This window comes from Lepisma saccharinum, chromosome 7 (assembly GCF_977018435.1).
Source record: "Lepisma saccharinum chromosome 7, izLepSacc3.1, whole genome shotgun sequence".
Classification (NCBI taxonomy): domain Eukaryota; kingdom Metazoa; phylum Arthropoda; class Insecta; order Zygentoma; family Lepismatidae; genus Lepisma; species Lepisma saccharinum.
In genome coordinates, this window is record NC_139235.1 from 22,545,483 (window position 1) to 22,561,647 (window position 16,165).

The window sequence follows — 16,165 nt, forward strand, 5'->3', positions numbered from 1 at the left end:
AAATTTTTAAAAGTTTTGGATATCTTTAAGAGGTGAGTATCTTGAACTTTCGGATGAGGCATTAAAGTTGCTCATGCCATCCTCCACCTCATATTTGTGTGAAAAGGAATTTTCATCTCTCATTAAATTGAAAAGCAAGTACAAAAATAGAACTGACCCACATTCAGATTTACGACTTAACCACCATCGAACCCAACATACACAAATTTCAGCATGTGTGTTTAGTTAGATGTTAAGACTAGAGTAAATTAGTCTATTGAATTACATATTTCTTTTCTAGAATGAGGTAGGTGTAATTTGTTTAAGTAAGCGTAAAAAGGGCATCTTAAAGTACTCCATGTTAGCAAAAATATGGTTATAAACTGGGTGCACAGCCCTACAAGTAATTCTGCCGGCACCCATGCTTGTGGGTTCCATTAAGTGTAATATTCTTCAAGGTGTGTGCCCACCTGAAAAAGGTTGAGAACCACTGGACTACACTGATAACAATACATGCACAATAAAATTAAAACTCAAGAATGCATGACAAATACAGTGAAACCCCGATTATACGTTCCCGGATTTTTACATTTTCCCGTATTATACATTCAATCTTGATGGTCCCAATATTGCAAAATGTTATAAAATTTTCCTCGATTTTACATTTTCCCGCATTGTAAAATTTTTCCCCTGAAAAACGTAAAATTGAGGTTCCACTGTATGTGTGAAATTAATTGATTTATATTAATAGAAACAGGAACTTGTAATTTACTCTTCAAGATTCATTTTCCACGCGATCGATTTTGCCACCTGTCTGGTGACTTCATCAGGCATGTACTACCATAAAGACCATAAAGCCACCAGACAGGTGGCAAAATCGATCGCAAACAAAAACTGCGTGGAAAAATTAAACTTGAACTCATTTCAGTGAATTACCTATCTCTGCATAGCTGCAAAACAGATATCTTTAGATACAAAAACTTGTACATAAGAAAACCATTTCAACTACAGTGACTCAAAAAAGTATTCAACTCACCACAGGCCTCCCATGGAAACATCCACAACAAGCAGAAAAGGAACGAAGATGATGTACATGTGCACAGAAGTTTAGTGCATACTATGGAGGTACAAACTACACAGAAAAGAAACAGCTTTAGTAGTTGACAGGAGGAGCTCAGGAAAACAAAGACAAGATGCATAATTGGAGCTCAAAAAAGTATTCAACTGTAATACTTGCAGAATAAAATATTAGGTGTGTGTGACATCCTTAATACCTGTTTGGACCTCCTTTCCTCTTGATGATTTCCTGCAACCGTTGTGGAACTGATTTCACCAAGGTATTTCTTGTTTGTTGGGTAATCTGCCCCCATTCGTCCAACAAAATGCACTTGAGGTAATTTTTGTTGATAATGTGGTGTTTCTGGATTCTTTCTTCGAAAATATGCCAGACATTCTCGATAGGATTAATGTCTTGCGACTGGGGAGCTATTTGCATCCAGCGTGGGGTTGTACAATAACCAGAGCTTGGTGTTGAGGGCTGAATGTTTCGGATCATTGCCCTGGGTGAGGGTATAGTCACCAGGAAGCCAGTGGCGTATGCTGGTTCTAACGAGTGGGTAATCTCCGACCCTTGATCCTCAAACTCGAAAAGTTTCCGTGCAATTTATGTCAGGATCCATATTGGATTTAGGAATATTGTGTCGGAATGTTTGTCTTATTGCTACGACCACAATCAATTAATTCTCGTTATTGCAGTTTAATATACGTGTAGAATTTCAAATAATAAAACAAGACAGTATTATAAAGCTATAAAAAAACAACCTGTGAAATATAAAATGAAAGACGTGCACTAGTGAAATACAAACCCGCAATATTAATTTAAGTGCAAAATTCAACTTACTCCAGGACCCGATTACTTGTGCCGTACCACATCCAAAGCACGCTGTTTGTCCAGTTGCACGTCAATACCTGTCTGTGCAAAAGATTGCAGCTTAACAAAGGAAGTTATGTGACTTTTGGATTTTTCATGTTTGGCACAAGCGTTGCAAAGATTACAGTATCCACCACGCGTCCATACATTCTTTTCAGCCCCGAAAAGTAAGCACGGCCAACAAAAAAGCAAAGCTTATTAACACTTATACTTCCTGTCAACCATATTATATATGATTATAATCATAGCATTGTTTTGTCATAATTTGCTTGAGAAAATGCCTCACATATTCCCGATTTTTGTCTGTGTGTAGAAATAAGTTCAAGCGATGACACTGGCCTACCTGTATTAACAATTTGCAACTTCTCCTGAAAAGATCTTGTTCCAAAAGGTTACACCAGCAAATCTTGTATCACATCCATTACAATTTAACACAGCACTATCATGACAAACACTTTCACCTAAATAAATAATAAACACGAAGCACAGCACGAAGCCAACGACTACACGCATTCAGTTTCACGCGCCAAACTTCTGTTGTTGTGTTCCCGGTTCAGAATGAAATTCCCTATGAATGATAAAAAAAATCCCTTTCCGAGCCCGAAATGACAGGTTTTAAAAGTTCGAATCATTGCAGGCCAGAGCCAGAATTTTATTTCGGGATGGGGATCATCCCTTATTAGCAGCCACCACATAAAGTTGAAACAGTGGGGTTAGAAGTCCTGAAGATGAATCTCAGATTATTACAACGTATTATGCAAGGTGTTTAATCCTGCTAATGAAGTAAAATTAATTACCACTAAACAATTTTTAAATTAGATATTTGTAAGATTTCGGGGAGGGGGGTTTCATCCCCCTGAGTCCTCCACCTGGCTACGTGCCTGATGTGTTTTTTTCGTTTTATGTTTAATTCGTTCATCTTCATCACTATTAATCTAAAGAGGCGGAATATAGCAACATAAATTAAGTAATATATATATATATATATAATTTATTTTTGATATCTTTCCCTTTAAAAAATATTCAGTTCCGTGAAGGAAGTATTCTCGCTGCTTTTGAAGATTAGAGAGGAGAAACAATTACTATTTTTGTAAATACAAGGATGGGGGGAGTCAGCATATAGGTGCTTTAATTGCTTAAGTTTTGAATTTTAATTTAGTTTGCTTCATCTTCAATATTTAAGCTTTTTCCTTTTGATAAATTTATGTTCAAGTAACAGAAATCAGCAAGACAGAAGCAAATGTAAAGTGAAAATTAGCGTAAAATTGGTTTTGCCCATGTTATTCAATTTTCCTGTTCTTCGCACTCTACCGGGTATGTTTTCCCTATTCAGCGGAGGGAACGGTAAAGGCTCTGAAGGTTGAGAGTGCGACCGGTGGACTCTCACAAGGAGGAGCTTACCCTGGGCACGGAATCACCGCACCTGAGAAGCAGTGTTTCCTCCCCCTCTTTCCTCTCTCCTCCATCCTCGCCAAGGGTTGTAAGGGAAGCGGGAGGAAAGACGTCAGGGTGAGATTCCCTGAAGTCATTCCACCGGCTGTAGAAAGGTTCCAGGACATTCAGCGGCAAACGGTTGGAAACATTCGCGCGCTGGAAGCAAAGAAATGTATGCATCGAAATTGGTTTGGAAGAATATTGCGAAGAAATGTATACATTTTTTTTTTTAAAAAAAAGAAAGAAATACAGCCGGGTCATCTGCGATTACCTAGATGACCCCGAGTATACGCCGCTGCAGGAAGCCCCATAATGTTCACTGAGTTGGGTAGATGCACCTTCAAAATGTTGATGTAACATGTGTGGTCCATTGTACAAGTGTACCATTAATGAAACACAAATCTCCAACACCATTGGCACTCACACAGCCCCACACTATTACCCATCCCTCACCGTATTTTGTTGTAACTGTGAGACTTTCCTTATCTAGTTCACAGTTCTTTTATCGCGATGCCATCAAGTGCCCATCTGATGCCCATTTGTTATTCTTTCTTGTAATGTTATGAAATTGTAATGAAATTTGAGCCTACGGGCATCAGATGGGCACATGATTGTGTGGCGATAGAAGAACTGTGAACTAGATGAGGAAAATCTCACAGTTACAACAAAATATGGTGAGGGATGGGTAATGGTGTGGGGCTGTGTGAGTGCCAATGGTGTTGGGGATTTGTGTTTCATTAATGGTACACTTGTACAGTGAACCACACATGTTACATCAACATTTTGAAGGTGCATCTACCCAACTCAGTGAACATTATGGGGCTTACTGGTGACTATACCCTCACCCAGGGCAATGACCATGCTGGATGCAAACAGCTCCCCAACGCAAGACATTAATCCTATCGAGAATGTCTGGCATATTTTCGAAGAAAGAATCCAGAAACACCACATTATCAACAAAAATTACCTCAAGTGCATTTTGTTGGACGAATGGGGGCAGATTACCCAACAAACAAAAGATACCTTGGTGAAATCAGTCCCACAACGGTTGCAGGAAATCATCAAGAGGAAAGGGGGTCCAAGCAGGTATTAAGGATGTCACACACACCTAATATTTTATGCTGCAAGTATTACAACTGAATATTTTTTTGAGCTCCAATTATGCATCTTGTCTTTGTTTTCCTGTGCTCCTTCTGTCAACTACTAAAGCTGTTTCTTTTCTGTGTACAAGGGTAGTTCAAGGTTGACCGGGATTTTCGTACGTAAAAAATCGATGAATAGCCGGATCATGATGAAACGTGCGGGTGACGTAATGTATTCCTTCGCGAGTAACTAGCGCCCGGCATGACGTATTTCGCGCATGTGCAGCAGTTGCAGCGAACATGGCGGCAAGCAGTGTGTCTGTGGCTGTGGAGCAGCGGTGTGTAATCAAATTTCTCGTGAAGGAGAAAGTGAAACCAGCTGAGATTTTCAGACGATTGCAAGCACAGTATGGTGAACAAACGATTTCGTGGACAAGAGTGTACGAATGGTGAGCAGTTTCGCGAAGGACGGGAGCTGGTGACAAATGAAGCGCATGGACACATTCCCCCGACTGCAGTCACACCAGTGAATATCGCACGTGTTGAGCAAATGATTCTTGAGAACCGGCGAGTAACAGTGCGGGATATTGCTGCCGAGGTGAATATCAGTGTCGAGAGTGTTGAGACAATCATTCACGACCACTTACGCTTCCGCAAAATCTGTGCAAGGTGGTTTCCCCGCCAGCTGACATTCGATCAGAAGTGGACACGCAGGTCGGTCAGTGAACAGCTTCTGAATCGGTTTTGAGCAGAAGGTGATGAATTGTTGCATCACGTGTGATGAAACATGGTTGCACAATTCAACCCCAGAGACCAAAAGACGCAGCATGGAGTGGCGGCATAAAGGTTCCCCCCCAAAAGAAAAGCAAAACGCAGCCGTCCGCTTGAAAGATCATGGCAAGTGTCTTCTGGGACATGAAGGGCGTTATCCATGTGGATTTTCTGGACAAAGGGAGCATGATTAATGCCCAGTATTACTCCACATTCTTGAGTGGTGCTGTACGAAAGTCCATTCGCAAGAAAAGCCCTGGGATGTTGTCTGGAAATGTCATTCTTCTCCATGACAATGCCCGCCCTCACACGGCCAATGTGACAACAACAACAACAACAACAACCAACATGCGCTGGGAAGTTCTGCCCCATCCCCCCTACAGTCCGGATTTAGCCCCCAGTGATTATCATTTGTTTGCACCCCTTACAGACCATCTGGGAGGGAAGAAATTCACGACAGAAGCACTGCGGAGCGATGTCCTCCAGTGGCTACGACAACAAAAAAGCTCTTTCTACGCCAAAGGAATTCGGGAGCTGCAAGAACGATAGCAACGGTGCCTCGGCGCGCATGGAGAATACTTTGAAAAACTGACATAGTTTGGTGTTTCTTCTGCTACCTATTTCCTCTGCAGAAATAAAAGTCCCAGTCAACCTTGAACGACCCTTGTAGTTTGTACCTTAATAGTAATAGTATGCACTAAACGTCTGTGCACATGTACTTCCATCTTCGTTCCTTTTCTGCTTGTTGTAGATTTTCCCATGTGAAGTCTGTGGTGAGTTAAATACTTTTTTGAGTCACTGTAGATATTTTGCAATTATTTTGACATTTTTAACCAGTTGGTGAAGGAATAAGTTTTCTATCTCATAAATATCTTATATAACTAGAGTTTCAATGATTTCACACTCTAGATCAAGAAATATTTATCTAAACTTTTCTGGCCACTAGTTTGAATCTACAAAATTACAAGCTGAATTACACATGTAAGATCTTACCTTAGTGATGGGATTTGCAGCAGTGCTTTCTCATCAAGTTCTCCTTTTCGGTCAATAGGATCCACTAATATGCAATCAAACTGAATGCCAAGGTCTTCAACATCTTGGTCCTTAAGAAATAATAATTGGTCACTTTGTATATTATTCAGAGACGCTATGTACTTTATAGCTTTTTCAGTGGATTCTTGTGCAGCAACACAAACTAGTTTACTTTCTCTGCACGCTTTCAACAATTGCAAGCCCAACAACGGAAATGGGCTTAAGTCCAAAATTACCATTCTATCTCTCCATGTGGTTATATTGTGTGGGAGAGACGCTAAGGCTTCGATCCACTTGTCGTTATTCAAGAAGCTTACTACATCTTCCGTAAGTGTGATCGTAAATGATTGTGATGTTTGGAGTTCTGAGAAGAGTTCAACCAGTTTGAAATCTGGTGCTGAGGAATCTCCTTTTATGCCATCCTCCGTCGTCATGCTCCCCTCAAATTTAACATCTAGCGAAACTTTACTCCCGCAATTCAAACTACACAACAACTTATCCCCTGGCTTTACTTCAACAGGGGTCTTCAGCGGGAACAAAGCTTGTTCCCAGCACGACTCACTCTCGGGCGATGTCGACAGAGAAATGTCCTCGTCCAGTTGTAACTTGAACCACAACACTAGAGCATCGAGCCTGCCTGGCGCCACACAAACAATGTCGAAATTGCATGCATTCTCGCCACTAATGTGCCTATTGATCTCTTCTGGATCGTTAAAGTTGACATACAAAACTTCCTTGGGCATGACCAAATAACGAAAGCTGTCAGAAATTTCTGCCAAGTCAATTGAATCATATTCCTCCTCCTTCTCAACCACTATTTGAATGTTTTCTATACCTAACAACTGAAGAGTTCTCATATTTAACAATTTACTCTTCCTCACTACTGCATCACACTCGATTCCAGCAATTGAAACCACTGCACCAAAAGGCACCACAATGCCACAGCAATGCTGTTCATGACATAAAAGTTCCTTGTTGTGCTTTGAATTTCCTCTCAGTGTAGGGCATGCTGGCAGAAGTAAAGATTCCCAAGCATGTGAAAGAGTCTCTAAAACATGTTCGCCCAGAAGACCAACATCCATGGTTTCAGTAACAACCAATGAAACCCTGAGAAAAAAAAAATAATAATAAAAAATAAATAAACAAACATGATGTACTCCTTTCCTTTACAACTTAATTTTATATTATCATACTAACATGGCATTTCCTCCATATGTTTATTATCTTTTCCAATATTATATTCATGGCTTGTAAAAATTTATTTTTCACACTTAACTTTAGGGTTAGTATAATCGACAACAACTGTGCCTTTAATTGTCTGTTTATGAGTTTGAGTTTTAAGTCCACTTTATGCACAGTTAGGCTAATTGGAACTGGACCTACAATTTAAAGTTGAATCTGAACTGCTATGTGCCTCCCTACAATTTAAAGTTGAATCTGAACTGCTATGTGCCTCCACTGGGTATCAAACCCAAGACTCTTTGATTAGCAGGTGATGATGTTACCACTACACCATTAGGGTGACCCAACATTGTTTGCTATCACCTGTGGTGCCACAGTGTTCAGTTCGCCAACTTTGCCAATAGAGATAAAAGTTTGGACATTAAGGCTCGACTAGACCATTGACAGCCGTGAGAGTGAATTTTTCAAAATTTATCTCTCCTTTCAAAAAAATGCTATGATATTTCAAATATGAGGGGCATTCAAATGAAACCCGGTCACTAGTGTAATCAGTGTATTAAGTGAAAAATGTAGTTATACACATTACATGTACTCAAAAATGTAGATACACACAGTACACATACTCAAAAATAATCGCCAAAACTGTTTGCACATTTATCCCATTGCGACACAAGCCGGTCGATACCATCCTTGAAGAAGCTAGTAGGCTGCTCTCGGATCCAGGCCTGGACCCATTCACACACTTCGTCGTCCGATGCGAATCGATGTCTGCGAATAGCTTGTTTGAGAGGTCCAAAAACATGGAAATCACATGGGGAAAGGTCTGGACTGTACGGTGGATGTTCCAGCGTTTCCCACCGAAACTGCTGCACTGTCGTCTTCACCGCATTGGCCGTGTGTGGGCGGGCATTATCATGCAGGAGGATAACGCCATTGGACATGCCTGGGCGTTTCGACTTGATGGCTCGTCGAAGGTTCTGTAATGTGGCTTGATAACGCTGGACATTGATGGTGGTTCCCCGTTCCAGGAACTCGACAAGCAGTGGGCCCTTGTGGTAAAAAAAAAAAAAATGACATCTTGACCTTACCAGAACTGGTGTGCACGGCCTTTGCTTTCTTTGGAGGTGGTGAATTCGAATGTTTCTACTGCTTGCTCTGACGCTTGCTTTCCGGTTCAAAATGGTGACACCATGTTTCGTCACCTGTGACAATACGCGACAGAAAGCCGTATTCCTCCTCATGATAACGTTGCAGATGACTCAAAGACAGGCCCATTCGATTTTTCCGCTGTTCGGCGGTCAGGTGGTGGGGAACCCACTGCGCACAAATTTTGCGAAAGTTCAGGTGTTGATGCATGATGCTGTGGGTGGTGCCCACACTAATACCCAGTAACCGATGGATGTCGTCTACGGTGATTCTGCGGTTGTCCAAGACTAAAGCATTCACTTCCGCAATCATTTTCGGTGTGATGACACGATGAGCCTGTCCAGGACGAGCATCGTCTTCCAGTGACTCGTGCCCCTCAAGGTATCGTTTGCCAATTCCACAACACTTGAACGACTCAGGCTGTACTCACCGTACACAGCCTTCATCCGTCGATACATTTCACGGCCTCCAACTCCTTCCGCCGCCAAAAAACGAATCACTCCTCGTTGTTCCTGCTTACTCGCCTGCATGTTCTGTACTGGACGATAACTTGTGTGACCACCTTCTCTTCGACATGATACCAGACTGGCGCAATGCAACGTCAAATGGTGCGCATGCCTCAGTCTCTTGACCAATAGCTGGCTCTACCATACCCGCAGTTACGTGGTGCCACCGTACATGTACGGCACATTTAGATGCACTGACCGGGTTTCATTTGAATGTCCCTCATATGAAAAATTACACACACTTAGAATTCCTTCTACAGCATTGACGTGAATTTTCGTGTAGTTTGCTTTCACTCTTATCTAGATATTCTTAATAGTTTCGTGATTACGTAAGTCTATTAAAGTATTGATAATATCTAGATAACAGTGAAAGCAAACTAAACAAAAATTCACGTCAGTGATCTAGAAGGAATTCTAAGCTGATGTAATTTTTCATATTTAGGAATTTCAAACTGAGAGGAAAATTTGAAAAAATTGGCCCTGACGGCTGCCAAAGGTCCAGTCGAGCCTTAACTTACATGCTTGACATTCGGAGCCAATAGATGGAAAAGAGGTTGCTCTTTGGCAGCTGAACGAGTTGTGATGAACACAAACCTTGTACACTTGGTCACCGCATGGACATTAGCAATGCAAATTTATCAAGCCAGTACTGGTTTACCTGATGACTAGAAAAATTCATTGATCAACTAAACTGAAGAAGTTTTCAAAGTTCCACTGAAGCCTCACTTCATTAAATTGGACTGATGTGAGATTTTGGTTAATGTTGATAAAGTACGGATATGAAATTTATTCATTTATTCTATCAATTTGATTTAAAAATTAAAAATGTTCCGTGAAGAACCAGATTCAGTCATTTTCCCTCTCCATGCAACCACATGACTGGAATGGAATTTGGTTTTATAAAAGAAGCTGTATATCTATACACCTACTTTACTTTATACCTTTACATTAAATAAATAAATAAAAGCCTTCTTTTATGTATCTTCAATGAGCCCAAATTGAATCAGAATAACAGTTTTAAAAATGTTCTTTATATACACATTTTCATATTTCTTTAGTGAGGAAACTGAGGTATTCAAAATTTTACAACATATTAGCAACATGTAGATATGTAAATTTTCTTATATAAACCTGCACATTATGCAGCATGCTTAACATGAGATAATGTAACCAGTTTTGTGTGCATAAATCTTTTTACTCTTAATAATACTGAATATGTATTATTAGTAGGGGCAGATATTTGCATGTTTTTCCTCGGTGAAAATTCACATGCTTTTAATGGATCAATTCATTTGATTTGATTGGGAATACTCACAAAGTATTATAGTGCACATAAAATGCTTACTGTGCACATTATTGCATATAATGGAAGTAGTTTTCATGGAATCATTTATTTCAAGTTTGTGTCCCCCCCTTTTGTTATCGTTTGATCATTGTATCAAGCCTATAGTGTCTAACTGTGGGCTCTATTTGGGTCAAGGACATCCAGAAATTGGTACTGTTGTCGCAAAGATCAAGATCTTCCCACCAACCAGTGACATCTAAAAGAAATTAGCCATGGTTACAGGTGGCCATGGCAGTGACAGTGACATGGTGACATTATCTGTTGATAAACTGTTGATACATTGTCTTTGTATCCCAGCCTGGGCATGTGTAGGGTTACCAGATCGCTATGAGGGAAATGTAGTACATAATCTTCCAAAATGTAGGACTTTAAGTCAAAATGTAGGACACACAACATTCACAATAAATAATACACATTTCCAGAATATATTAGAAAGTAATTTAAAATTTTCAGCTTTTAAAAAAATATGATTTCCTAATGAATTCTTAAATGTAAAATTTCCAAACTTGCAATCAATACTACACAATAGACTCCTTACTACTAGATTTAACTGACACTTTTCAAAGGAGCCAATTTTTATCAAATTTAGTCAAAATATATTTATGATAGACTGAACAGTCAAACTCTTTGAAATTATGCTGAACCCCAGTACCAAACATTTCACAGACTTTTTAAAAACATTATTTCTCTCATGACTCCAGTGTGCTAATGGTAACAAAAGTACTCTCTCATTATGAGCAGGAATTGCAAATAAATATTCAGCAATTACCATAAATTTCTTCTAGGGTAGCTTTTAGTTCAATAACTTTGTTCTCTATAACCCCTGCTTTACAATCAAAACATTGAATAAAAATGGGAAACACCTTGTTCCATCAGTATAAACCCCAAGGCAAGAAATTACTCACGCACTGAACAGTGACATCATCAGAATATGGCCCAGTGTTCTAGCAGAAACCTTTATTTTCTTTTTGGGCAATGACTGAATCAAAATAAATTTCACTATTGAATTTGGGAGTGCAGTCAATAGACTTGTAACTTGCATAATTTCTCTCTGTTTAACTGAAACATGTATTTTCCTAATTAATATTGTGTAACGACCAAAATGTAGGACATTTATGATACTTTTCAAATTCCTCCTGGATGCCGGACACTAAAATGTAGGACACGTCCAGGAAAAACCGGACATCTGGTTCTTTGTGAGTGTCCATTCATCAGTTTCACCATATCATCACTCATCCTGAGCTTTGTAATTAGCCAAAAGTGGCAGAAAAGCGAAGTAAAATAACTGAAATCAATAAACAATTCTTAGGACATGTTTTAAAAATTTACATTGTACATTTTGCCTGTTTGTAATGCATATTTGCTTTTTAGGGCATATAAATCCACCTGCTAACCATTAGTAAGACATACCAAGATTGGGTATTTTCCAAAATTCAGGTTTTGGAAATCAACGCATAAGGCATGCAGTGAAGCAGGTATATACTGTTTACATGTATTACCAATGCATCCTTTAAAAAGAGATGCATGATTACAGTATTGGAACATAAAAAAAAAAATGTTGCCCTATAGGAGGAATATTATTACTTATTTACAAGTGAATTGCTGCACAGGGCATGAAGAAAACATTGCTCTCCATGAAATTTCAAAGAAACCAATGAAATTGAATCTCCTGATTGATTCTGCATGTCAAAAATAAAAAGAAAAAAACATGGCTTGACCAATGCTCAAACTTACAGTTTTACAGATTCCCACTGATACTTGAACATTGTAACAACTAACAGTTGTATTCAGAATATTTATAAATATATATAAATTATATGTAAGTATTTCATTTTATTTGATTTGCATTTGATTTAGCATCACTTTTCTGCCACTTTTCGCTAATTGCGCTGATGAGTATGAGCATGGGTGTCGCCAGAAATTTTTGCGGGGGGGGGGGGTGCAAATGATAAAAGTTACATAGTAGATAAATAATAAGTATTATTACCACGGTTATAAATGTTATTATATAATAAATATTATAAACTAACAAAGTAAATTTTATTCAAAATAAAATAATAATAATAATAATCATTGTTATTATTATATAAATGTGGAGACGCCATCCACAAAACGAGTGAATACCAGCACAACTATTTTCCATTATTTATTTTGCATTTTATGCAGTTAGTATCTGAAATGCATTTTGATGTTAACTTTTGCACGTCTCATTCAAGAAAAAGCTTTAAATGTTAGGGGATTTTTTTTCATAAAGTTTGTTGTGTGATTTTTCACCTACAACTGTAATTATTAGAATTTTGAAAACTGTGAAACCATTTGTTCCTTGGATGAAATGGTAGAATATAAACTTGTTCAGGTATTTTTCACTCAATGTTTTCGATCTAATGCATTTTTACTTTGATTATTCTGTTTGAGTAGTAACTAAATGAACTTTATTTCTGTTCTTAACAATAAGAGTAACAAACTTTCGGCTTTCTTGTATCTTTAAATGAACAATGTCAATATCCAGGGGGGTCCACTGACCAGTTCAACCCCCTCCCGACTCCCATGAGTATGAGTGATGATATGATGAAGAAACACACAAAGAAATTCCCGCTTGCCACACAGTGTTGTAAAATTTAATAAAACCACACATTTTGCAGACCCTGCGACAAGCCACATTCTGAAAAAGTTATTAAATCTGAACCAATACTTTCCAAAGCCAATACTACTAGTATCGGATGAATGGTGTGCCCAAGGTGGGGGGCAGGGGTTATACCACCTAGTATTCCTAAAAAAAAGAATATCAAATGCAGGAAAAGATGGCAAAGAGAGGACTGACTACTATAAACTCTACGTAACCTCCCACTTTTGAATATCCAGGGCACGCCACTGATGATACTGATACATGAACCCTAGGAAAAAACAAACTGCAAAGTAGATGCCACCTGTAACTTACTTATTTCGAATATCCTGAGGAATCTTGAGATCGGTAGACATTTTATTCAGCAGACGCACCTGACCTTCCATTCCATTTGCTGCTAAAACCTCTGACGCTATTTGGATCATTGTGCACGAGTAGTCGCAAGCAAAAACATTCTCTGCACCAGCTTCCACTGCAAACATGCTGCAAAACATGCACAAACTAAGATTCTTTAAATTCATATCACAAATATGGTTGAATTCTATCTTACACTAAACATATAATAACTTATATTCTTGATTTTGGAAACCAGAGCATGGTCGGCATTGAGGATGTGTGCAATCCTGCCTTCATGGCACAGTTCATACCCTTATACATTTTTAAAAAATCTAAGTTACGTAATGAGATAGAAATCAACATTAAAGAACAAGTAAAGTTAAGTTTAATCACAATAATTCTGTGGTTATAAACTGAACAAAAGTTGCAGCTGCCTTTGGGTAAAACTAGCCATGCAGTTTATTACATTTGCACTGTTATAAAATTTATTACAACACCAATCAACAGCTTTCTGTGAATGTTTAGAACAAGATGTCAAAATTAATGAGATTACAGGGTATTATTATACACAGGGTGCAGAAGAAGTAATGCCCTTTTTACAGGTGCCTATAATCTTTACTAAATGCTTTGTGATAATTATAGGTCTAAGTGTAGTTAGAAAAATTGCAGTTCAACAATACCACACCAAACTGAATAATGCTTTCTAAAAAACTTTCTTAAAAAAATTCTTTAAAAAACATTTAACCTCTTAACTGGGTATGACGTAATACTCCGTTCTGGCTCTACTGATTTATAATGGGCATGACGGGATACTACGTTCTCATGTTCTTACTGCTGATATCTGTTGTGTATGACGAGATACTTCGTCAAATTACTTTCTTCTTTGTTTCACCAGATGTCTCTGACTTCCAGACTGTTGTAACCGTTAGAGTTAGCGGGAAGCAACGAACACAGCCCGACGTTCAGTTCTATCGCGTATGCAATAATGGCTCAGGCAAATCGGAAGCGACGGCGTGTTTTTCCTGCCGAGGAAATCTGAGATAAATTGTAGTTGTAAATCTCGCATATTGTAAAAAGTACAACAAGGACCAATAAAAGAATAAACAATACCTAAATGGTATGCCATGGAGCACAGAAATATTAACTAAAATATTGGTTTACGAAATTCATCAATTTATCAACAAAAATTCCCAGGGCAGATTGGGCTTTCGACGAGGAAATTTCCCAGTTAAGAGGTTAAAAACTGTTTACTTACGTGTTAGCGAGTATTTTGTTATTTGAGCAATGTTTGATTAAAAAACCAAAACCTAAAACTGTTAAAAACGTCCCGCACACAGTCACCCATGATAGTATCTGGTTCTTCTTGGAATGCAGGAAGTGACAGACATATTTCCCTTCCCGACTGTGTGGGACGTTTTTAACAGTTTCAGGTTTTGATTTTTTAACATCTTCAGGGATTCTTAATGGGAGTAATATTGGTTTTGAGAAGCTTTTTACCAAGGCTTAGGCATGATTTTTAAAATTTTTCTATTTTCCAAATGTACCTTTTAACCCATACCTTGTTTTTTTAAAAAAGTGACGTGGCATGTAGGATAAACTTGTGCCAAGAGAAGCCTGAGGAAGGGGGCTGTAGGAACTCAGAAACTTTGCTTAACCCCTTCCCTGTGTTCGGCGTAATATTACGCCCTTGGTCACTATAGCTTATTCTGTGTTGGGGATAATATTACGCCCGCGAACATCTCTGACTGAAGTAACCTGTGTTGAACGGAATAATATGTTTTTGTTGGTGAAACATGTTTTGCTATTGAAGGAACAACGACTATTTATTTAGTCACGATTTTCAGTGCCAACAAAGAAGAAGAAGTAGTTCAGAAGAAAGTAAATTGTTTTTGTGTTATGATGACAAAGTGCAAATGTGAGTTCGTTTGTGTGGCACATTTAGTCAGTTGCTTTATGTACATTTTTTTTGGTGTTGCATTATTTGAGCTGTTGGGTGATTTATTGTTGGTTTTTGAGTTTCTAACAGTATCTAATAGTATTGTACAGGATTGCAAAATATTTTTTCCCTCGTACCTATTGAAGCTATTGCAATGAAACTTGGTGGACACATTACATATAGACCATAGTATTTTTCAAGGATTATAATCGGGTACCTATATCCAGGGCTGGTCCAGAGGGCCCCAAAGTTACCAAAAGAGATTTTTTGGAGGGAAATTTCCGGAATTATCCCCGATTATAATCTAATATCATTGTCAAACAGGATTGCAAAATATTTTTTCCCCTCATCCCTATTGAAGATATTGCAATGAAACTTGGTGGACGCATTACATATAGACCATAGTATTTTTCAAGGATTATAATCGAGTACCTATATCCAGGGCTGGTCCAGAGAGTCCCAAAGTTACCAAAAGGGATTTTTCGAAGGGAAATTTCCAGAATTATCCCCGATTTCTTTTTCCTCATACTTGATGTACACATGTGCATGGTACCATTTGAAAGCCTGTTCTATTCTGAAGAGAAAGACGTATGAAACATGGTACTCGGATGAATTGTGCTGAAGCAGTAGCTACTTAAAAATATTACTACACAAACTCAGAAAACATATACACAGAACAGGAAAGCATTTTGTCAGAAAATTAGACAGGGAAGGGGTTAAATAACAAAATAATCACTAACACATAAGTAAACAGTTTTTAGATGTTTTTTTAAAGAAATTTTTTAAGAAAGTTTTTTTAGAAAGCATTATTCAGTTTGCCACGAGTAATTCGCACATATGCTATTATGATTTCACAATACCAC

The 16,165-nt window shown here is 38.4% G+C and overlaps 1 protein-coding gene across 2 annotated transcripts in view; it reads right to left on the reverse strand.

The window, feature by feature from the left end:
• LOC145989766 (protein arginine N-methyltransferase 9-like) overlaps positions 1–16,165 on the reverse strand; it is an 82,519-nt gene that overhangs the window by 9,975 nt on the left and 56,379 nt on the right. For both annotated transcript variants that reach the window (XM_083125078.1, XM_083125077.1), the window contains exons 5-6: positions 13,346–13,513; positions 6,190–7,335 (exon numbers count right to left, since the gene is read on the reverse strand). In XM_083125078.1, the coding sequence (XP_082981204.1) occupies positions 6,190–7,335; positions 13,346–13,513 (1,314 nt within the window). The remainder of the gene's footprint in view (positions 1–6,189; positions 7,336–13,345; positions 13,514–16,165) is intronic.